The sequence below is a fragment of the Lepisosteus platostomus genome, chromosome 7 (assembly GCF_059453375.1).
Source record: "Lepisosteus platostomus isolate fLepPlt1 chromosome 7, fLepPlt1.hap1, whole genome shotgun sequence".
Classification (NCBI taxonomy): Eukaryota; Metazoa; Chordata; class Actinopteri; order Semionotiformes; family Lepisosteidae; genus Lepisosteus; species Lepisosteus platostomus.
The window spans coordinates 35152629-35175345 of NC_142617.1; the positions used below are offsets into that span (position 1 = coordinate 35152629).

The window sequence follows — 22717 nt, forward strand, 5'->3', positions numbered from 1 at the left end:
ACGAGTCCAGTTTCTTAATATTAAGAAGACTGTTTTGACAATTACTTTTATTTGTGGCGACATCTTACAGTATTACAAGGTATCAAATGAATGAATAAATTGTGTTTTAACTGAAAAATAGAAAAATCTAATTTCTTCACTGATGGATTAATGAGTATGACAATACAGAAAAGCTGCAAAACAATATATACACGTCAATATATAAAATACTGAATGTTTTGATTAAAATGATTAATTTAATACAATTTAAAAGTGTACATTTTTCTGATTCTTTTATTCACTATGTATTTAGCATGTAACTCCTAAATCATGAAATAGACCTAACTGCTATTCAATAAGTCTTAAGTTACATGTAATACATTCCTTCAACATTTCTTCTCTGTATTTTTCCAATTTGAATAGATGCTCATTAATTAGACTTTCGTGCTGACAAAGGTCTCAATTCATATTGACAGCGCTAGCTGGATGACATTTAATTGAAACATTGGACGTTGTGCTGCTGATGAAAGGCATAATAAAAAGTGATCGCGTCCTGTTACACGATGTTGAAAATAACCCAATGTATTTCAATATTGCCGCTACTCAATTACTGTACATTACGAGTTTGGCGTCTCTTTGAAAAGCAATCACTGATCAGTAATGATGCAGCATGTCAGATCGTGTGTACTTACAGACGTTAGGACATTCATCAACAGAATGACCACCATTGGTGCCCAGAAGACCAAGAAGGCGATGATGATATAGCCGAATCGTTTAGCCAGTTTGCCTTCCATTCTCTTTTTGGCGTGTTCCCTAGAACTTGGAGTGAGAAGGCATATCGCCCCCACAATGTCAGGGGCTTTACCAGGTCCATTCTCTACAGATCCCCCTTCCGAGGAATAGAGGGTGTTCAGTGAAGCAGGAGTGTTTTTACTAACCCCGGGAGTCTTCGGGTCATCGCAGTCTGGCGCGGTGACGCTCCAGTTGGAAACGGGGTTGCCTACTCGCGGTCTGGATGGGATCCCGATGTCGAATACTTTGTTAGCGTGCTGTCTTACCACCACAAAAATGCGCATGTAGTGGACTATTATTAGCGTTAGGGAAAACATCCAAACCGGCACCAAAACATAGATCCCGAACGGGTCAAAATAGCTTCGAGCTGAAACACGAAGATGCCGACACATCATATAAAACAAAGTGTCTTTGGACAGTGTCACTGAAAGAACCCCCAATGAGAAACCAACGGCCCAGATAACCAGTAACCAGGCTTTTATTCGCAGTTTCCTTCTGTCCGTCTCAAAGGGGAATGCGATAGCTTGAAACCTTTCCGCGCTTATGATCACCAGGGTCAGCAGCTGGACGCAGCTGCTCAGAGAGTAAGTGAACTGATGCAGACAGCAAAGCGTCTCCCCAGCCTCCAGACGGCTTTTCTCGAACACGCTGGCCAGCATAAAGAGGGGGATATCCAAGGAGCACTTCAATAAGTCGTTGGCGGCCAAGTTCACTAGCAGCGTGTTGTTGGCAGTTTGCAAACTTTTGTTCCGGTAAACCGCCCAGCACACCAGTAGATTCCCCATCATGCCGGCGAGAAAAGTGATCCCCAGTACACAGCAGTTAAAGAGGAGCGACAGGGAGTGCAGGGAAACGACAAGAGTTGCGGGTGCTGAGCTGTTCAGTACCCACGGCCCGCCGTCCATCGCACACAGGGGCACGCTGCTGAGTCAACAATCACACGCCAAAACACGATAAAACTTCCCGATTTTCCTTTACATCGTTTTATTTAATTATGAATCTATGTGATTTTTTATAACAAATCACAACAAGTAATTGCCTGGACAGTTGTTTTTTAAACCTCTTGATACTGCATAAAAATCCAGCCCCAGACCTGCAACCTGTCGAGTCGATCGTCTTGCTGCACACAGTACTGTACCTGCTATTTGCGCTCGCAGCTGTCAGCGCTCAGCTGCTGCTCTACAGGCTGTCCTTTATGCTCCGTCAGTCACCGCGGCTATTTCTTGAGATTCTCACTGTTCGAGTGCGATTTATTGTCCAGTATGTTCCACGGTTGATGTTTAAGAAACACTGTAGCTATACATTAGTAAACATAATCTATACATTATTCGCGGCACCAAGATATATTCTGTAGGGTCGCTGCTGAAGTTTAAAATGTTAACAATGTAAATAGTATTTTATTGTCATAGTGATGAGTGCCATCTAAATATACTTATATGAAAAGTGAAATTCATTTAATCAATTTAAGCCTAGTCTTTTCAGACAGCCACCCATCTCTTAACCTGGCTGGTGCTTTGCCTGACAGAGCGAAATTCAAGTGGGAAAATGTGTCTTCTCCAGACCTAAGTGTTTGGTCTTTACAAGACATACATGAGGTCACGTTACATCGAGATAAAAATGGCGATTCCTGCATTTCAAAACCAAAATCGTGCAAACCAACATTTGCACTGTATTTTTTTATATTATCAGAATCAGTATACTACACATTTTTATAGCAGATAATACATTTCAGTATTGTCAAGGCGTGTAGACATGCTGTCACTTTCGATCGGCTAATCATGGTTAGGAGTCTCTTTGAAATGATAGATTTATTAAAGTAAATTTTTGATGGAAACGTAAATGTGGATAATATGCATTAAGTGTACGTGTAAGAAATTTCATTGTTATTTCAGTATTAGCAGTGGTCTGGAGCAGAATAAATGATTTATTGCAATGAAATGTGTTTGAAAAATGGTTCTTGTTTGGGGGAAAAAATGAAAGCTTTAAAGACCAGAATAACGGAGGATCATAGTTGCATTCAAAGATCTGATAAATGGTGTAGCGGTCTTCTTTATCAAACTGAACTGTAAAAAAATCTTACATCAGTTTTGAAATAGCATTCCCAAGAGGGAATTATTTACTAAGCATCAAAAGAAACAGCACTGAATTTCTGCATGCATGTTTTAGAAAACTACAAACCTGAATGGGTAGAGGTGATGAAGGCATTTCAACTGTTGAATGTCAAGCAAGGTAAAGCTCAGGAAATAAAAAGATGTTTTGTGTAAAATAAATTAAATCGATACTGAGGCCTGATTGTAATGGTCTAGGTAGGTGTGTCTAGTCACTACACTACCACAGGTGTAGTTATTGATGACCGGAAGATAAGTCACAGAGGACAGAACTGGGACATACTAAATGGAGGGTAGTGGCATTGGCTATTGTACTGGAGATTCCTAAGAGAGTGCAAGAATTGTTTTAAAACATTCATCCACACTTGCTCTCTTCCTGGACTCTTGGTCCAGGAATGCCACCTTCCTGCAGGATTTATAGGCTGTTCAAAAGTCTCCAAGGTTATAAGCCTACAAAATAGTTGCAATTAAGATCAATGAAGTTAACAGTTAATGCAATAGCCAGTTCTTTCCACAACAACCTTGCCACGTGCCTTTAATACACACCCTAACCATCGTAAGATCAGGCAAATATTCTGAACGCTAGAACATAAGGCTACAAATGGCAGAAAGCCATGCAGTGTTTTCAATTGCTAAAAGCCAAGTGATCCATAGCTCTCTTCCAGACATTTTGTATAAGAAACAAGGGTATAAGCTTCATCCATATGGCTCCTACTACCATTGCTAAAAAGAAAAGACACCCTAGTAACAATTTTAAAATGTACTTTCCATAGCATCCACTTGTATCCTTAAGCTAAAATATTGCTGTTAACAGTGACCTCACATGTATCCCCCACCCAACTAGTTCCCTTCAATTTGGTAAGCAACCCAGCTCGATTATGGGAAGCCTTGATTAGCAGCAATCACACAGGGCTTTGATTTACTGTTGTAGCATTTGTACCATAATTGCTCTGCACCCCAGTGCTCTATTTAACCAAATAATGTAATACTCACCTCTGGCAAAGGGCTTGATTGTGCCTGGAGGGACACTTCCTAATTTTTAAAGCACTGAAGCCATGATTTTGTGGACTTGAAGTTATTTTTGTGCCAGTGTATTTCAGTAGAGGACTAAGAATAGAAAGTGCTAATCAGAATATTACAGGCGCTTGTAGCTCCAAAAATATCTTACTAGGTTAGTCTCAGGCAGGCTTTATAGACAAAAGAGTATATAGTTGTTTTAGCATTATTACTGTCTTAAATACTGTTTGAAAGGTTTGAGGATTACATATAACACAAGCTATACATCATATACTACAGTATAGAAAAAAATATAGCGGTCTTGAAAGGGGAGGCTCCCAAACTAAAAGAGCAGCTCTAGTTTTAATAAGCTTTCTTTACAACGCGAGACATCTCCAGACTTGACAGGGAGAAAATGTCAGATACAAATCAGGATATCACTGGCTAAGAACCCACCTAACACAAAAGCACCCATTATCACTCTGCAGCTCACAACTGGCAACCCACTGAAGCTAAGCAGGTGTGAGCCTGGGCAGTATGGGAGATGGGAGACCTCCTCTGAAAAACTAAGGTTGCTGCTGGAAGAGGTGTTAGTGGGGCCAGCAGGGGGTGCTCACCCTGCGGTCCATGTGGGTCCTAATGCTCCAGTATAGTGACGGGGACACTATACTGTAAAAAGGCACCGTCCTTTGGATGAGACGTAAAACGGAGGCCCTGACTCTCTGGGGTCATTAAAAATCATTACTCTGCTCTCCTCCCCACTAATAGCTGATGAGTGGTGAGTGTTCTGGCGCAATATGGCTGCCATTGCATCATCCAGGTGGATGCTGCACACTGGTGGTGGAGGAGAGTCCCGATTACCTTTAAAGCACTTTGAGTGGAGTGTCCAGAAAAGTGCTATATAAAATGTTATTAAAAGCTGTGTCAATTCAGAATTTAAGGTAAACTTTCAGGTTATCAGTCTCAGTTTAAATTAAGAGCTGCAGTAAACGGAAAACACAATTGCCACTTAGAAAAATGTCCACTGCTACAGTGAACCAGTGCCCATCTAAGAATTACAACAAAAGCAAAATTACAATAAAGGGTTTTCCTTTACATGGATGAAAGCTTTTATTTTTAAATAGCAAAAATGTTTAGGATGTTAAAAACCTTACAAATATAATGGTCCTTTTAATTCAACATGGAGTTCTTTTATCACAACAACAAACCTTACAATGATGAACCAATAACAGGCAGGTAAAATAGGTCTTAAATTCCTGGAACTGTTGTAGGTAACACTGTAACTTTGCAATAAAGAATTTTTCAAATTTTTGATAAATTTCTCCTAGTTTATACAACACTAACGACTATATATAATGTAAGGAATGTCTGAGGAAAAAAAAATCTCTACAGTTATAGCGTGCTTCACTGACTGCAACTAGAACACTTTCATTATTTTAGAATCATTATGTTTTAGAATAACCACAATTTGGATTTCATCTGGGCCTTTTATGGTAACAAATCCTGTACTATGTGCTCTTCTGACATTCATATTGAAATTCTGCAAGCTCCAGAGTGCCTTACCTGAGAGTTATTACAGACTGGAGGAGTGACACTTCTTTTGCTAATGTTACTGCAAGCTAGCAGTTGCCTAACAAGTCACAGAAAGCCAATAAGGCCCTTTCTAACTAATGCCCTTCCTGCATTGGTACAGTTACCAAGGGACTAGTGTGGCAAGTGTGTAAGCCAATGCTGGCCAATGGAAAACTGCAGTTGCAATGGGAGTTTTGTTCAATTTTTAATTACAGATAAACTGTTGACTTCATGAAGATGTTTTTTTTATTTGTGTAATGTCAAACGGGCCCTTCCTGACTGCAATAAAACTAAATAAGATCTGATTCTGGCCAGAAAAAAAATATTTGAAACAACAACAACCACTAACGTTTAAGCAGCTCTTCCACATAGACCGAGTTCATACGATATGCAGCCATCCAGCTGGAAGCCATTTGGTAGTGCCTGTGATGGGGATGGGCCATGGCAGCATAATATTCTTCCCAGGCTTGGTAATACGTTTGCCAATATTGCTGATGACTTTGTGCCTGGATCTGTGGCTTGTTTCTAGGTTTTTGGAATGAAACTCCCTCTTGTTGCTTAACGCCATGCGCTTTCTTGGAAAAGCTTCCATTTGGGTCAAAGCTTTTTTTTTTCTGGGGCCGTGCCACACAGGGTGCAGCGGGAGCGCGGTGTTTGAGGAGGGCTCTGGGATAAGATCGGGGCGAGTCGGGACACTCGGGTGAAAACCGAGGCGATCTGTGCAGATTTAGCTCTGCTGATCCAGTCCCTTCTAGTTTACCCGGCGATGCCAGAACTCCACCCTCCTCCTCTGGCGAAAGGTACCCATCTGTGTCAGTATCTGTGGACACTTCAGAAGAGGAGCTGCTTCTAGGAGAGACAGCTCTCGGAGTGGAGTTGTGGTCACCTCTTTCAGACATACAGTCTTTAACCAATTCGCTGGGTCCAGCATTTGGTGGGATTTCCAGCTCTTTGGTTTCTACCTGCTGGCCTGGCATGTCACTGTTGGGCCCTCTGTACTGTCGGATGATCTCCACCGATCTACCAGGACCATGGATCATGAAGCTCTCATAGTCAGCCTCTATCTCCTCAAAGGACAAGGGAAGCCGAGCTTCAGCTTTAAAGGAGGGCAATGGGGAGATTTTAGGTAAGGATTCCTGAAGAGCTCTCTGCTCCTGGATGCGAGAGTCAGTTTTCTGGGCAGCATGTAGGGTAGCTGTGTATGTAGACAGGGGGACATTTGGGGCTTTCTCCTGCACAGGAACACCAGCAGGCTTTTTGGGGTCTTTAACATTAACTACATCCACTCCTCTTCCTGTGCCAGAATGCCCGGCAGGGACAGTCTTTGCTAAAGGTTTTGGCTTGGGCTTCTCAGTCCTACAAGAGGAAAACGGCATAGTGTCCTTGGGTTTTTGCACCATCTTGTTTTCCCCTTTTGAAGGTGTCCTGAGAGAGGGTGCAGTCTTGAGGTTTTCGATAGTAATGTCCCAGTCTGAGGGCTCTTCCATTAATCCGGGAGGAATGGGATCTGGAATAAGACCAAGCAGGTGATCAGATGTCCATCAAAGAAGAAACACAAAAAGAGAAAAGGTTATATAAAGGAAAACAAACAAGGCGATTAAGTGCGGTCTTGCATAAAAATGTCCACATATAACCACTGTAAGTATCCATTTTACACCTTGTCTTTCTAAGACCACAAAACCTTTTTCAAATTTAAACATTTTAAGGTATTCACTATCCCCAATATATCAAAACTTTGCAACATGGTTGATTATATATTACAGCATCATGGCACTCTGGGTCAATGCACTGGCTGAAATATTGGGCAGCACTCCGATCGGTTCCTGAAAATGCATCATATTATGACTGACTAATGAATTGTTACCAGCTCATAGCAACTTGAGAAATTGTTAGAATGCTGGATAGCATTAGCAAGTAAACAATGAACCAGATCTAATTTACCTACAATAATTTCACAAACTAAAGCAATCGATACAAAGGCAACAAAAAAATACTTAATGAGTGTTATGAGCAAGGCTTTGCATAACAGATACAGTTATACTAAATAATTTACAAGTATCCCATTTCAGAATACATAAGCCTTACCAGAAAAGGATCCTTACCTATCGCAGGGAATTAAAATGCTCCTCCTAAAAATACACACCTCATAGCGACAGTACACGTTAACCTCACGCAAGCAAGATTATTTTCTTAGTATGTATGTGTACCTGTGTAACAACTTATGTGAACTGTCTAGGTGTATTTGCAAAGTCCAAAATCAACCAATTAAATTAATTGTTCTGTCTGAATAATATTTTAAACATCTAAAGTTTACTGTATATGTAATTAAGACTTTTTATCCCCCTGCTGCTTACTTTCAGCTTAAATGCTGTCCATGGTCCTGAAACACTGACTAAAACCTGCCTGGGAGGTCTATGTGTGGAGCTAGCCTTGGTACCTACATCCACTGCCTAGTCTGGTTGCTGTCTAGTGGACAGATATACATAACTCCTTATTAAAACAAAATACCTTTTAGGAACAAGTAAATGTTTATGCCATGCTGAAAAGAAAAGAGATGACGTTTCGGCGGTGGAGTGTTCTTCAGGTGTGATATACCTAATTCACATAGTTTTAGGTACAGGTATAGCCTGTCACTGCAAGAGTGTCTCTTTCAAACAGATTATGTATTACTGCACACTTTGGTTACCATCTTAGACATTTAGGAAAATCAGAAAAGTGATGGATAATCAGAAATTGTCACAGGAGTCCATTTGGTCTCATTGGCTTCTAGGTGTAATGGGAACACTTAGAAAATGATCCTTTAGATGAACCAGTAAAGCCTGCTCCGTGAACGCTCCGTGAACGCTCCGTGAACGCTCCGTGAACGCTCCGTGAACACACACAGGCTTTGCAGTCCAGAATCAAAGCAGGGACATTGCAGCTACAATAAAGTAGTTTTATCCACCGCATGACAATGGCACCCAGGAATAAGGAAAGATTTGTAGTTCCTAGCCTATACTTGTTTTCTTTGTATGTGGAAGTGTTAGAGTGTTAATGGGGTCCTGGGGATGCTGGAAATGTGCCACACTACCTGGAAGACAGGACAGGCTGAGGTTGCACTTCTGTGCAATAGCCATCATTTTGTTTTCCTCCTCACCGCGGCAACAGTAGGTCACAGCCAAGCCCTGAGTTCCTGGGACAGAGAGAGATGCTTTTAAGAGGTAGTCATAGTAACACAGAAGTTAGCATCTGCACTGTATATTGAAAGTCCTTTAACTTAGAGATTTCAGACTCTTGGAGGGCCGGAGTGTCATTTCAGGGAAGCTTTCAGTTTCTGAATTGGCCCTAATTATTTTCTTAAAAGGAGCCACATACCTATGAAACACAAAGACTTTTACACACCGAAAGAAAACAGCACTGGAATTGTCTGTCATCAAGTTGTCTCTGCAGTTCCACATGAGAAACCTTTGAATTTAAATGAAAGGAATAAGCTTGCTGTCTGTGAAGAAGCCGCTGCTGAATTCTTACCGAACACAAAACATTTTCTGTTCCACCCTGATAGAGGTGATGCCAAGAAGGCAGAGTGTGAGGAACAGATTAAAAATATATTTTGTAGGTAGCAGTAGAAGGGAAAAAAATTACATTCAGAGTGCTTAATGCAAATATTGGACTTCAGAACAACTGACTTAAGCAGAAGCTTTTAAACAGGCATAAGTTTTGGGGAAGAATGTCTATTTTCAGCACTGCTGATCCAGGAATAGGCAGCACTCACTCTCTGAAGCTGTTCAAACTCTTATGTATCCATTACAGACAATGAAATGTAATTCAGCTATAAAAACATCCATGCTATATCTGACCAAAGGTTGTAGCTTGTGTGTCATGAATTTACAGACCTTTTAACTGGACAGTCTGCACTATTTTTTTCCCCAGATAAAACAACTTGAAACAGAAGTGTCACACAAATGTAAATACTGCGTACATAATAAACAGAACAAACAGGGGACCCCAGGGACTGTGTGGTAGTGTAACAAGACCCACTCGACGCATAACTACACCTCGAGAGACTGTAGGTAGATCGTAACCTTGATAGTACATAGTAACCTTGTTTTAAAAGGTGGTGTTTTTTATGCACCAAAGAAATGAACAAAAGTAGGCAAAATGAACGGCCTGTGAGAAACACTGCAGGGCACAAATCAAAAGACATACATTAGCACCCAACTTTAAAAAAAAATAGGTATGGAAAGTGCATAGATTGATATAGATTAGAGCAAGGCAGCAGAATTTCCTTCTGCAGGGTCTCTGAAATGAGATCTCTCTCCAGGTCGCTCTTAGGAGAGACACAAAAGAGATGCTAACAAAGACCCAGCTGTCAGCAAGGCCGAGCAAGCCTGCGGTTGTCATAGTTACACACAAAAGAGGCGCTACTGCTTTCAGAATTCCAGCTGCTCCTTATGTAACAAGCTCGGCTTTCTGACCTCCACACACGCGCCCAACTCAACATGGACACATGTCAAGCACGAGACAACTCCCAGCCCAAAGGAACAAATCGCTTGCACTTTTCACATTTATCACTTTAAGCAGAAATGCCAAGGTCCTTGTGTGTTGGGGTAAATGTAGCTTTTCTTGATCCAATTCAATTATAAAATGATCTGAATCAGATTTGAAGAGCTGGAATGATAACCCACAGACACACCGGCCCTCCAGGTAGCTCTAACTTAAAGAAAATGTGTCCAAATTCACTACTGTATCAACTGTTGATGGAAATCTGATCATAATCACCTTTCCTGGTTCAACCACCCAGGAGCCCAATGCCGAAGTTAACACCTAAACCCATGAGCATTACAAGAGAAAATGGCTTCATTCTGAGAGAAAGGAAAAAACATCCTATTTGCAGGTCTTTGTTGTTCACACACATTTACAATATTCATTCCAAATGAATATAAAAGATCTCAGCAGATCTGCATTACGGGAATATTAAGACCGCACATCCACAGGGAAGCTCAGCTTTAAATTTGTTTCAATCACTCGTCACTCCTCCTACGATTCCAATTTGAGCTACGGCGCAGGACCGGGCTCATGAACTTCTATGGCAGAAGCAATGGAGCGGTCGTTTCAGGAAATGTGCTTCAGTAAGTAGACCGTTACCAAAGCGCCCCGCTCTGCCAATCCGGTGCATGTACGTCTCCCACTCCTGCGGCACGTCCAAGTTGATCACCAGGTTGACCTTCTCAGCGTCGATCCCCCTGGAGGTCTACAGACAAAGCGAGAGGAGAGAGAGTCTTTTACGATCATCCTCCCCACGCAGGGCTGCCAAAGGATTAATGGGACCTCAGCAGAAGAGCAGCAGCTCTTCAGTTAGACTACAGCCTACTTCACAGGAAATCTACTTCAGGAATTCTTGGCTGGAAGTGCAGCGGACAATCAGAATCACACGCTCAGAAAAAAGGCGATCATATTTTACTTCTGGTGAACATAGCTGATCACAGCCCCTGTCTACAGTGAAAACATCCCCTCAATTTGATTTACTCCATTGTAGGCTGCTAGAGACGCTATGCTCGTCAATCAAATAAGAGGAGGTGGATGATGCAAGGCGGCACAGCGCAGTCCTGCAAAGAGATGCCCAGGTCCTGCTGAGGTGGGGTAAATGTTGGCTTTCTTGGTCCAATTACAATTTTAAAACAATCTGAAATCAGATTTGAAGAGCTGGAATAACCCACAGACATGCTGGCTCTTGAAGGGCATCTTGCTGAACAGCTCGGATATGTGCTGCACCTTCTCCTCAAAGATCTTGTGTGCAAGGGGGTGGGAGCTGACCACTTTATAGAAGTGCTTCAGCCCTGAAGAACAGGCACATTGGGAAGAGGTTGCTGGGACTGCCCGACAATGGTTTTGGAATGCCGTTTTTCTCTGCATTTTGAAAGTTCCTAATGCGATCTTGTTCTCCATTATATAGTCTGAAATTATTTAATTTGTTACTAAAAAGGGCCATTTTCTGGAGAACACGCAAGAAAACACACAAAGTGCATCCACCTGTAATGCTCTGAATTTGATCGTTTTCAGGAAGTACAGCCCCCGTCACTCTCTAGTGTTACCATGAATGGGTGTTTAGAAACAATCACTGCATAGGCATATACAAGGATTCTTCCACACTTGGTACAATGGCTATTTTTTTTTTGCAAGGCTGTGCCCAGCTTTCAGTTATTCCAAAACGTCTCTCTAAATTTAGATTGAACCTCAGGTTCTATACTGACCTTTGAAAAGGCAGCCAAGTTCTAAGATTCCATCAGTGGGAAAATGAAAAGACAGGTGAAGGTGGAAATTATGTCTTGTGATTAGCATGTTTTTAAGCAGAAAGCAATGTATTTTAAGTGACATTGTACTTTTGTGTTCAAAGATGAGAATGTATAGAAACCCTCTGAAAGCAGTGTGTGCCTGACTTTTCAGGCAGCCACAATACCCATATACAAAAATATACAGTACACTTTCAAGCAGCAAGAAGGACTTCAGAGTAGGCATACCACTGTTGGTATGCACCTGATGTAATTATTCAAGGTGACTCGTTAATGTCTGCAGTCCTTGACTGCCTTACCTGAATTAATATTGGGCATTACAAGTTGGCAGTCATCCCGTATCTGTGAAACCACTGGGCAGATTCACAGATTAAAGCATAAGGTGCCAATATTCCCCCATCTATTTCACTAGTACTCAGATGCTATTTGCTAAGTTTTAAAAGGGACATGTATAATTGGATCAATATTTTCCTTGGATTCATTTAGTTTTTAACGCAGAACAGCTTGGTAACCAGTGACTCTTTGTCTGAAAAGTGCAAATATTTGCCCGAGTTGAATAGAGATTTCACCTGCTTGTGAAATAAGAAGATGCAGAGTGCCTTTAGTCTATTTTTACACAGGACTAAAACCATATATTACTGCATCGCTCCACTGGCTCAGTAAACACTGTTCCGTTGTCGTGCACAATATTTTAGCTTGTGTTATTCTTATTTTACACAGGGCAAGACTCTCCCCTGGAGTTTTACACAGGACTGACAGATGGCTGCAATGAGTGCCTATAGTAAGATCCGATTCCCTATCCTTCAACACTAGAGAAGTCTGCAATCTACAAGTTGGAATTGAAACTTGTTTATATTGTATAGAGTTAAAAGAATGCTTAAATGCTTTTGTGCCCAAGGTCACAACACCATCCTTCTGTGTAAGTGTCACCCTCAGGTCCTGTGTGCTCTGTTTAAATCTGACATTGTAAACACAGTAAAGCCCCTTCTGGCACTTAAAAAAAAATCAAATAAAGATGACCTGAGACCGGTTCAGAATCAAAGATGCGATTGTATTGTGAGCTCCAAGACATTCAATGTAAATAGAGATCAGTCTGGATGAGCTTCAGAGGGAATAAATGAAACCCCCACATGAAAGAGCACAAACGCTAGCTATAAGCAGGGTATCACTATTAATGAACACCTGGTTATATCTCAGGTGACTGATTATCAGCCTCATATTCTATTTAACATGGCTAAAAACATTTCACTTACTGATAGCTGCAAGTGAGGCATAGCTCTCTACACTCTGTAAGCCATAGTTTTTTGTATTATTTACATGTATCATATCTATAATAATAAACTGTATTCTTGCATTTTTTAGGCCATGCATACACCCCACACACACAGGAGTCACTTACCAGATCTGTGGAGATCAGGACCCGACACTGATACTGCTTGAGCTGGGCCATGGCCTCCAGTCGCTGGTCCTGACTCAAACTGCCTGCCAGAGGGAATCAGACACAGACGCCAGCAGTTTCTCTCTCACCCTTGACTCCCACCATCCCTCCCTCTACCTCCACTTTCTTATCACGACATTTCAGCCAAAGAAAACCGCCAGAGAGAAAATAACTTCTGTTATATCTACAACTCAAGACAATGATACACTTTATAAAGGTGGACTGAAATTAATTCAGGTGTGAAAGAGCTCGTATTTCTTTCCGATTATGCCTCTCTCCAGTACAGGGGCTCAGACACAAATCAGCTACCATGAAAGCTCAGTGTGTTCTTAGAGACACACGATTTTTATGATTAAAAGGCTTCTAATTGGAAGGAACGAGATTTCTTCTGCCTTCAGGCTACCAGTATTGATAGGGACCTCTAAGGAAATGTCTCCAAGCAAGTTTTACAAAGTATTTAAAATGGTTTAATGAACAGCACTGGGTCCAACAGTACAGGCTTTAAACAATAAAGCCCAACATTTTAGCAAAGAAAATTAAAAAGCTGCCTTAAGGGCTTGCCAGGAATTTAAATGGCCAAGAAACAGGCCTCTTCTCCTCCACAACCCTTACCCCTAGATGTACTGTAGTAAATCCAGCAAGGGGAAACATCAGTCCACCTCAGTACAAAATACTGCCTCATTTTCCTTACAAAAATGCCCAGAATGTTGTGCCTTGTTGTGTCCTATCGCATCGAGTCCTTTTTGTTAAACCATTTTAAGCACCTCCAGAAAACTTACTTAGAGTCATTTGCCTGCGAGATCCCTATCAGTACCGTTAGTCCGAGGGCGGAAGAAACTTCCTTCCAAGTTGCATTTTTTAAAAAATTGTAACAGACAATGAATGCCAGCGAGAGAGAATTCACTTAAAGAACTCTCAAGTCATGCCTTTGAAACAATATAAAACCCACTTAGAATGCAGAAAGGCACAGCACCAGTGTTCCACCATTAGAGGAGAGACTGGCTGGCACGCTCAGTCCCTTCCCCAGTCTCTCACCCACCTGAAATGCACACAGCAGGGAGGCCCTTTGATGTGAGGATATCAGCCAAGTGCTGGGCCCTGAGGAGGGACAAAAACACTTGAGAGATTAAAGGCTGCAAAAAGACCGAGGCAGCTTTCATATCAGACTCACAAGAAAGAGCACAGAAAAACAAAACAAAGCTATCAGAATTTCAGATTAATCGATGCTGGTTGTCAATACACTCCAATGAAGTGTAACCAGCATGCGCTGCTCTTGAGCCACATGTATGAAGTGTACGGCGTTATCCATTTATGTCTCATTTTTCCCCATGTAAGTCACGTCAGAACAAAATCTCACTCACAGTGATAACCTGCAGAACCGATTAAACATTGACTGGGACACACCAAGTGAAATATCTTGCTCAAGGATATCAAGAGCAGAGTTCCATCAAGGATTTCGACCCCCATCCAGTTCAGCGCTGAGCTGTAACCACTACTGCCTGCGGTACAGTACGGAGAATAATATTTTCTAACAATTCCTTAGACTTATGTAATGCTTTTCTGGATACTCCACTCAAAGCACTTTACAAGTAATGGGGACTCCCCTCCTCCACCTCCAGTGTGCAGCCCCACCTGGAAGATGCGATAGCAGCCATAGTGCGCCAGCACCCTCACCACACATCAGCTATCAGTGGGGAGGAGAACAGAGTGATGAAGCCAGTTCATAGATGGGGATTATTAAGAGACCATAACTGGTCAAGGCCAGTGGGAAAATTGGCCAGGATACCAGGGGTAACACCCCTACTCTTTTCAAAAAGTGCCCTGGGATTTTTAATGATCACAGAGAATCAGAACCTCAACTGGACCTATGGAGAACCAGTAATGAATCACACCTCGGCAGAACTTCCTTATTGGATCCTTCCTACTCTACTTATGCCACACACCTTTTCATGCTTAAATAATTTTCAGCCCTAGTTCTGAAAAGGCTCCTCAAATCTGCAGGTGAGCAAGCTGAAGTGGGGGAAATTAATCATTGTGACACAGGACAGTCTTTTTTACCCAAATTGTTTCATCAGATATTTTCTGTCATACTCTGAAATCTGTTTAAAGGGCAGGAAAAAACCTAAACCATCTCTGTTGTAGCTGTTGGGGCCCAAGCTTCTTTTAAGAAGTTAGACAAGATCAGACACAAAAAGTATGCAGGTTTCGCACAAAACCCCCAATAACAGCTCATTTTAGATTTGCAATCAAAGTAAGGGATACAAGGCTTCAGTAAATAAGTGAATTGAATATTACAGTCTTTTTTCAGCCTAGATTACATTTCTCAGTTGCCACAACAGTTTTTAAAGAGACAGTAGAAGGGATTCCGAAAACACCATCACTATGCGCTACACTGCTCACATCATACAAACACATAATGGTTCTTATTTTGGGGGAGGTGAGAGTCCACCTTCTTGTCCTCCTCTGATCCCAGGACACCATACCTGCTGTGCAGATTGGAGAAGACCAGGGCCTGGTTGAAGGGGATCTTGCTGAACAGCTCGAACAGGTGCTGCACCTTCTCCTCGAAGATCTTGTGTGCAAGGGGGTGGGAGCTGACCACTTTATAGAACTGCTTCAGCCCTGAGGAACAGGCACATTGGAGGAGGTTATTGGGACTGCCCGACAATGGTTTTGGAATGATGCTTTTCTCTGCATTTTGAAAGTTCCTAAGCTTATTTTGTCCTCTGTGATATAGTTTTACTTAAAGGAAGGGACACTTTAGATTGTTGGGGGGGGGCATTGTTAAGGTCTCAAAAATTAAATTTCTATTTTTTAACATACACAGTTATCTCTCAAAGCACTTAGACCTAAACATTGCCTGTGGTTCAATGAATCCCAAGGTCTGCATCACATCTTAACACTCCACTCTGTATGGTGTTAGCTGCTGGTACCCCAAAGCTGTAGTTCTATTTTCTCCACAGAAAGCAACAAGAAGATAATGAACTCAAATAAATTTCAAGGTGATGCCATGTTCAAGGGTATCCCAATTTAATAATAATAATAATTGCTTATACTTATATAGCGCTTTTCTGGACACTCCACTCAAAGCGCTTTACAGGTAATGGGGACTCCCCTCCACCACCACCTGGATGATGCGATGGCAGCCATAGTGCGCCAGAACGCTCACCACACATCAGCTATCAGTGGGGAGGAGAGTAGAGAGTAATGAAGCCAATTCATAGATGGGGATTATTAGGAGGCCATGATTGGTAAGGGCCAATGGGAAATTTGGCCAGGACGCCGGGGTTACACCCCTACTCTTTTCGAGAAACGCCCTGGGATTTTTAATGACCACAGAGAGTCAGGACCTCGGTTTTACGTCTCATCCGAAGGATGGCACCTGTTTGCAGTATAGTGTCCCCGTCACTATACTGGGGCATTAGGACCAACATGGACCGCAGGGTGAGCGCCCCCTGCTGGCCCCACTAACACCTCTTCCAGCAGCAACCTTAGTTTTTCCCAGGAGGTCTCCCCAGGCTGACCAGGCTCACACCTGCTTAGCTTCAGTGGGTTACCAGTTGTGAGTTGCAGGGTGATATGGCTGCTGGCTAATTTGTTAAAGAATGGTCCTAAATGAGCTCCTTATGTAGATTGGTTAAATAAGCCTGGGCTCTAACGGGAGTAACATCACAATACCAAGTCCACAACAGCCACTTGCTTGATTAGCTAGAAGCCTGCCTGATTATTCACTTCAACGGGAAACACAGTTAATCAGCTATCCTGCACGTCTTCAAGCTGTTTGAAGAAATCAGCTTTAACCTTCTTCTGACCATTTAATTTGTACCCCACAGTCGTGCTGAAGAGAATTAGCTCCCTGGCAACAAGTGGCAAACAAAAAAATTGCACTTTTATTTGATATACATTTTATATAACATTTGCCATTTTAATCACTTCAGAAAGAACCTAGAAAAGTGAAGGAACTATACTTCAAATTCAGCCATAAAAAGGAAGCAGTCAGGGTCACAAGGGAAAATTAAGAGCAGGCAATTTCAGGAATCAGGAAATGCCATTACAGAGAGAGTGGCAGGTGTTTAGAACAATCTCATTCAGGTTAGGGAAGCCAATCTCCTATGATCACATCGTGGTATCCATGAGGTAGAAGAAACCATACGAGCCCCCTTCTAACGGATGCACTAGTGCCAGCTTGCAAGACAAGAGCACAGAACAAGACTCACCTATCAGTGCAGGATCCGTGGGGTTCAGCCTGACAAAGGTGGGGTCTCTCATGTATTGTTTCAAGTGCTGAGCCAGCGACTCTGGGTAAGTGGCAGAGAGCGCCAACATTTGCTTGTTGACGGGGAGGGAGGAGTAGATCCAGCTGATAAGAGAACAGGGGCAGGATAGAGGGGAAAAGAAGGGGAAAAAAATCAGGAAACAAGATTTTCTTCAACTACATAAGAATCTGGTTTGGAATAAAATTAGCCTTTTTTATGTCGTTAGTCTATGTCATGCCATAGCCTGTTTTTCCCCACTACTTTGGGACTGAATCCCATTTGTTGAAGTAACCAAGAACGTAAGTGGTTACAGACTTACTGAATAAATAAAGGGTTATCCATTAAAAAGGTAATTTGGCCACAGTTATTTTGAGCCCAGCTTGAACAAGATACAGTAGGACAAGGGCTACGCAGGAAAAGAGGTGCTGCCACCCCTCCTAGGGCTCCCCAGAACCCCCAACTCGTACTTGATTTGGTCCTGGAAGCTGCCCTCCTCCAGCAGTTTGTCAGCCTCATCCAAGACAAAAAGGCGGATGCTGGCCGTAGAGAGATAGCCCATCTCAATCAGCTGCTTTATACGACCTGCAAACCACACAAGATAATAAACAGGCTGTTCAGGCAGAGAGCTCCCACAATGCTCCTGGAGATCTATCAAGCTTTACAGCAGCCTCAGACCACGATCAGCTTTACAAATCAAACCCAGAATTGGTACAGTTGATTAATTTACAACACCACTGGAATGAAAACCAGATGCCCCCAAGGCTACAGACTCCCAAAGGAAAACAACAAGTACAAAGTTTGTTCTTTTAATTTATTTTAATTTACATAAAGACAGGTTGATTAAATATGTTTGGAACAAACTGGGGCCTAAGCATCAATTAGGCTTTAATGTCAGGATGTACTAAAAGCAAAAACACTGTTACTAATTTGTGTCCTGGAGCTTTTACTTTTGGGACACATTTGGATTGCTGGAAACCATTAATAAATGAGTTCCTGAACGGGAATGGTTACAAAATCAAAACAGGGTTTCGCGGGTAAACAAGGAGGATGAAAAATAAAAAACAGTAATTAAGTATACTGTAACAAAAGCACAACACATTTTTGCCTCAGGTTCAACAAGTTGTAACTGCTCCTCTAAGCTGCAGCTTCAAATCAAAATACAAATAATAGCACATGGGCTCCTTATATTAGCAAGTAAAAGCCTTAAGTAGGAGTATAGGCTGGATCCTATAATCTTGAAATCTCTTGCTCTCATCCCAGATTCTTGTTAGCCAGCTGTGACCATGATTTCCCAATGCCTGTGTCCAGAAGAGATTGGGAAATTATCTAAGGAGTTTCAGACTCTAGTGAGGTAAGAGAAAACAATGCAGCTGGATGGCACTACTGTCACCTTTGGGACAATACAAATACATGGATCGGGCATCACTGCTATGCCACACAATAACATTCAACCTCCTAAACTTGATAATTAACAGTTTTGCTCCCTTATTTCTGACTGAACAGCTCCTGCATGATCAATTGATGATGAAGACGCACAGGAGGGAACGACATTGCAACAGACTACTCCCACAACAATACAATCTCAACACAACAACACAATGTTAGTTGTTCCGCTTACATCCAATTGGTTGAATGTCATTATGCACACCAGACAGAACACAGTTCTGAGACTCACCTATCAGCACAGGGCTCATACTAATTCTGAAACTCATTCAGCTTTTCAAGAGCTAAAAGCAAATTAAAAAAATTACTTCAAGTAGAAAATTTAAATAAACTACCCTGCGAATAAGCACTGGGCAGATCAGTTACTGGCCACGATTAGTACTGGTTACTAAAGGCTCAGAGTCCTCAGAATTTGGAGCTTCCCCAGGGGACCAGGACTGAAATCCATGATGTCCCTTTCTCCATAGTTTTGCAATAAACTGGTGTCAGGTCCAGAGGGAGAATGACAGAAAGCTTAAAAACAAGAGGAGGCCATTGGCACATCCTGCAGTCATGTCAGACTGATTCTGGTGTGCTGTGATCCTTGACAGGATAAGCAGTTTTCCGATGGATGTTTATTTAGCACTGGTGTAAGGATCAACAGAAAAGGAAACGCCAGTGGTTAATGTGTTCTGACCAGAGGCTTACAACCCTGAGAATCTAAACGGTGCCCACACTTTCCTTACTGACCTGGAGAGCCCACAGCAATGTGGCACTTCTTCAGCCTGCTCTTGTCCAGACTGACTGGGGTGCCCCCGATGAACACGTGGCACTCCAGGCCTTCCATGGCAGCGCCGACTGTCGTGACGACCGAGTGGATCTGCACCGCAATCTCACGGGTTGGGGCCAGAACGAGCACCTGCCAAAAGAGCGAGACGCTGAGGCAGACTGAGCAAAACAAACCGCAATAAAACTGTCACCTTGCACGTTTTGTTTTTATTTTTATTTTTTATATGCCTTGAATAATCTAAACCTGTAGTCCTTGGGGCTCAAAAAATAATAAAAATTCCTGCTCATGCAATTCTGTTTAACCCAGAATGAAATTTAGTCTTTGCAATTTTTTATCGCGGTGAATCTACAATCACACACTTTTTATTTGTCAACATTGTATTTCAAAAACTTTTATAGTACTGGTGACAGAGACAGCCAGGCTGCTGTGACATGAGAGCGACATGAAAATGTCTATTTTAGATTTGCACATATTGCTCTAGTAATGACAGACCCTTGCCAGGAGTTCTATAACTGTTTAACTTTAGCCACATTAATGAGGGACAGGCTTGCCACACAAAAGCAGTTTGCAGGTTTGCAACCTTTAAACTATCTGCTGTATGCCAGGATCTCACCTGTGTGGACACATTCTTCAGGATCAGAGAGTCTAGGGCAATGGTGGAGAACACACAGGTCTTCCCGGTGCCAGATTTGGCCTGGACAATAAGATCTAGAAAAAGACAAATTCCAATTAAGACCACATGGGGGAGCCTCACACCACAAATACTTTTGGAAACATAATTCTACTGCATATGAAAAAAACGAGTAGGTAGCCGTGTCAGCATGCGTAGGCTGCAAAGGAAAAGGTAAAGGTTTATTCTGCGCTGAAAGAACAAGAAAAGAGATACAACGCTTCCGGATTTTTTATGAAAAAGTTGGCAGCATTTTACCTCCCTAAATTATATTATCTATTATGTCTTCTTCCTGCATCTACCATTTCGGATAACCCAATAATATCATATGCTAACTAAAAGTCTTTATAAATGACACTTGTGATAATACTTCAGGTTTCCCAACTGATCTAACCAGTACAGGTGATCACTGAGAGAGCACGTTAAGCCCTATGACCTGGACATGATCAACACCATCAGGATTCCTCAGGCACTGATACACAACTGGCAGAGCATCGTTAGGGTAGGACAGGTGTGACAAGTACAGTGCTCCCTGAGCCAGCTGGGATTTGATTCCAGACACCCGCAGGCATGTGTCCACACAGCACCACTGCCTAGACAGCAGACAACTCCACCACAGGAGAATTCTACACAACACCAGTGACAAGTGAAGCTCTACTCTACCCCTGCCCAGGCCCAGGGCCACAGCACTACAACCTAGCCAGCAGAGAATCCCACTTCAGCAGAATTCAACATGGTCTGGATTTCAGAGAGAGTTGACATCTCATCTGGAAGTTGTTCAAGGGCTCTGAGCCCTGTTACAGACTTCTGCAATTTGCTGGGCTCCTGCAGACTCAAATGAATAACATTGAGGTATTGCCCTTTCTCAAATCTGCTTTCACCCTGTAAGAACTTGTGCAGCATGTCAAAAGATTAATGGCTCTAACAGTTGAGGGAGCAGAAAAAGCATGTCTGCAGACTGTTATTGTGGAAAACCAAGTCTTACACTAGTGACTGATCCAAACTGTGGGTTAACTATAAAAAAAAACACTGCGTAGTGGTAGTTATAGCACAATAAAAAAATAATGTGTTTGTCATAATTGCAAAAGTACCATTATACTTCTTTTATCTTGTGCAGTTGAGAGCTACTAACTGCTTTGTAAAGACCATGTAAAAGGGTCATTTAAAATGGGCTATATAAATTATTCAGACACCACTGAAAAATAAAAAGATCTCGTAACTGCAAGCCAAAGCCAACTGATTTTGGATATGAGACATTATGAAGATGTCTGAAATCAAAGCTCCTACAATTGGATGCACGTTGTTGTATAATTCACACCGTGGCTAATACGAAAGGTTTTGGGCACGTTTCTGTTTGACAGGAGAAGAAAACTGAAGCAGCACAGCATTATGTCAAAGACAAAATTAACATTACAGATAAATAGAGGCTTTTCCCATCACAGTAGGTGTGTGGTTCCATATTTAAGTCACGGTCGTCCAACGGTTCAGAGATTACAGTTTTTTTTTTGGTTTGTTTTTATATTACACTGGTTTATATGGCTTTAGCCGTACCGAGAGCACATGTCTCAATTATGAGAGCAGACTTGCCAGCCACGCCTCCCACTTTCCCAAATATAGAGAAATGTAGCTTCCGAGGTAAACGAATTATTTATTCATGGCATCTGTAATAAACATTATTTTCATTACCAACAATACTGCACATTTAATTCACACCTGATGTTTTAATCTATCTTGTATCTTGTAATGGGTACACACCGCAGTGTGCTATATTCGTTTACGAATATGATTAATTATTTCCAGAAATTGCTTATCTTAATGTTAACGAAGATAACAGTCTGTCTATTACAATGCAGGAAGCACCACTTTAATTAAAGAGATTTTATCTTTAGGCTGCAAAGTGCAAATCGCAGTTCACATTTAAATCCAACCCAAAACGTTCGTAAGAATAGCGATCCTACCGAGCCCACAGCGACCGAGCGGGATGGCTTTCAGCTGGATCGGGGAGGGTTTCTGGAAACCCGCGGCAGCCAGTCCATCGAGGACAGGCTGGGACAGCAACAACGAGCTGAAATCAATACCCTCGGCGAGCAAGACATCTTCAGTCCGCCTCCTGGTTTGAATATCATGTGCAGCCTTCTTCATAGATGCTGCCATTTTGAACCCAAATATCGCGTTCTTTCCGCTTATTGAACGATGAAACTTTATTCGTTACTTTAGGCTCTATGCTGCTCACACGCTCAGTTTCACTTGAGTACTATCAGCACCTTGGACAGGACAACGCAATTCTGAAACACATCGTAGACTGCTTTCAATCAACTCTAAATCCTTGGGAAAGATAATGTTACCCGCCAAGAACACTGACTCTTTAGCTTTGACTTCCAAAAAACTACTGGGTCGCTTGAACTGTTTTTTTTTTCTTTTTCAT

General features: G+C 42.0%; 1 protein-coding gene across 1 annotated transcript; it reads right to left on the bottom strand.

Moving 5' to 3' along the window:
- Nucleotides 1–4960: 4960 nt before the first annotated feature.
- On the bottom strand, nt 4961–22478 carry ddx20 (DEAD (Asp-Glu-Ala-Asp) box polypeptide 20). Its single transcript, XM_088639988.1, has 11 exons — nt 22251–22478; nt 20236–20330; nt 19583–19751; nt 17878–17992; nt 17372–17514; nt 15638–15776; nt 14194–14252; nt 13116–13198; nt 10572–10677; nt 8518–8619; nt 4961–6954 (listed from the first exon to the last, which is right to left on the bottom strand). Exons 1-11 carry the CDS (start codon nt 22444–22446, stop codon nt 5792–5794), a joined length of 2370 nt encoding a protein of 789 aa, XP_088496114.1. The 5' UTR covers nt 22447–22478; the 3' UTR covers nt 4961–5791.
- Between the last annotated feature and the right edge of the window lie 239 nt (nt 22479–22717).

Bases quoted from the DNA above. Each gene is read 5' to 3' on its own strand.
- ddx20 (XM_088639988.1), bottom strand. From the start codon at position 22,446: ATGGCAGCATCTATGAAGAAGGCTGCACATGATATTCAAACCAGGAGG. The intron at 17,993-19,582 runs GTCAGTAAGGAA...TGTGGTTTGCAG, and splicing joins CATTGCTGTGGGCTCTCCAG to GTCGTATAAAGCAGCTGATT. The intron at 13,199-14,193 runs GTGGGTGAGAGA...TCCCTCTGGCAG, and splicing joins CCCTGCTGTGTGCATTTCAG to GCAGTTTGAGTCAGGACCAG.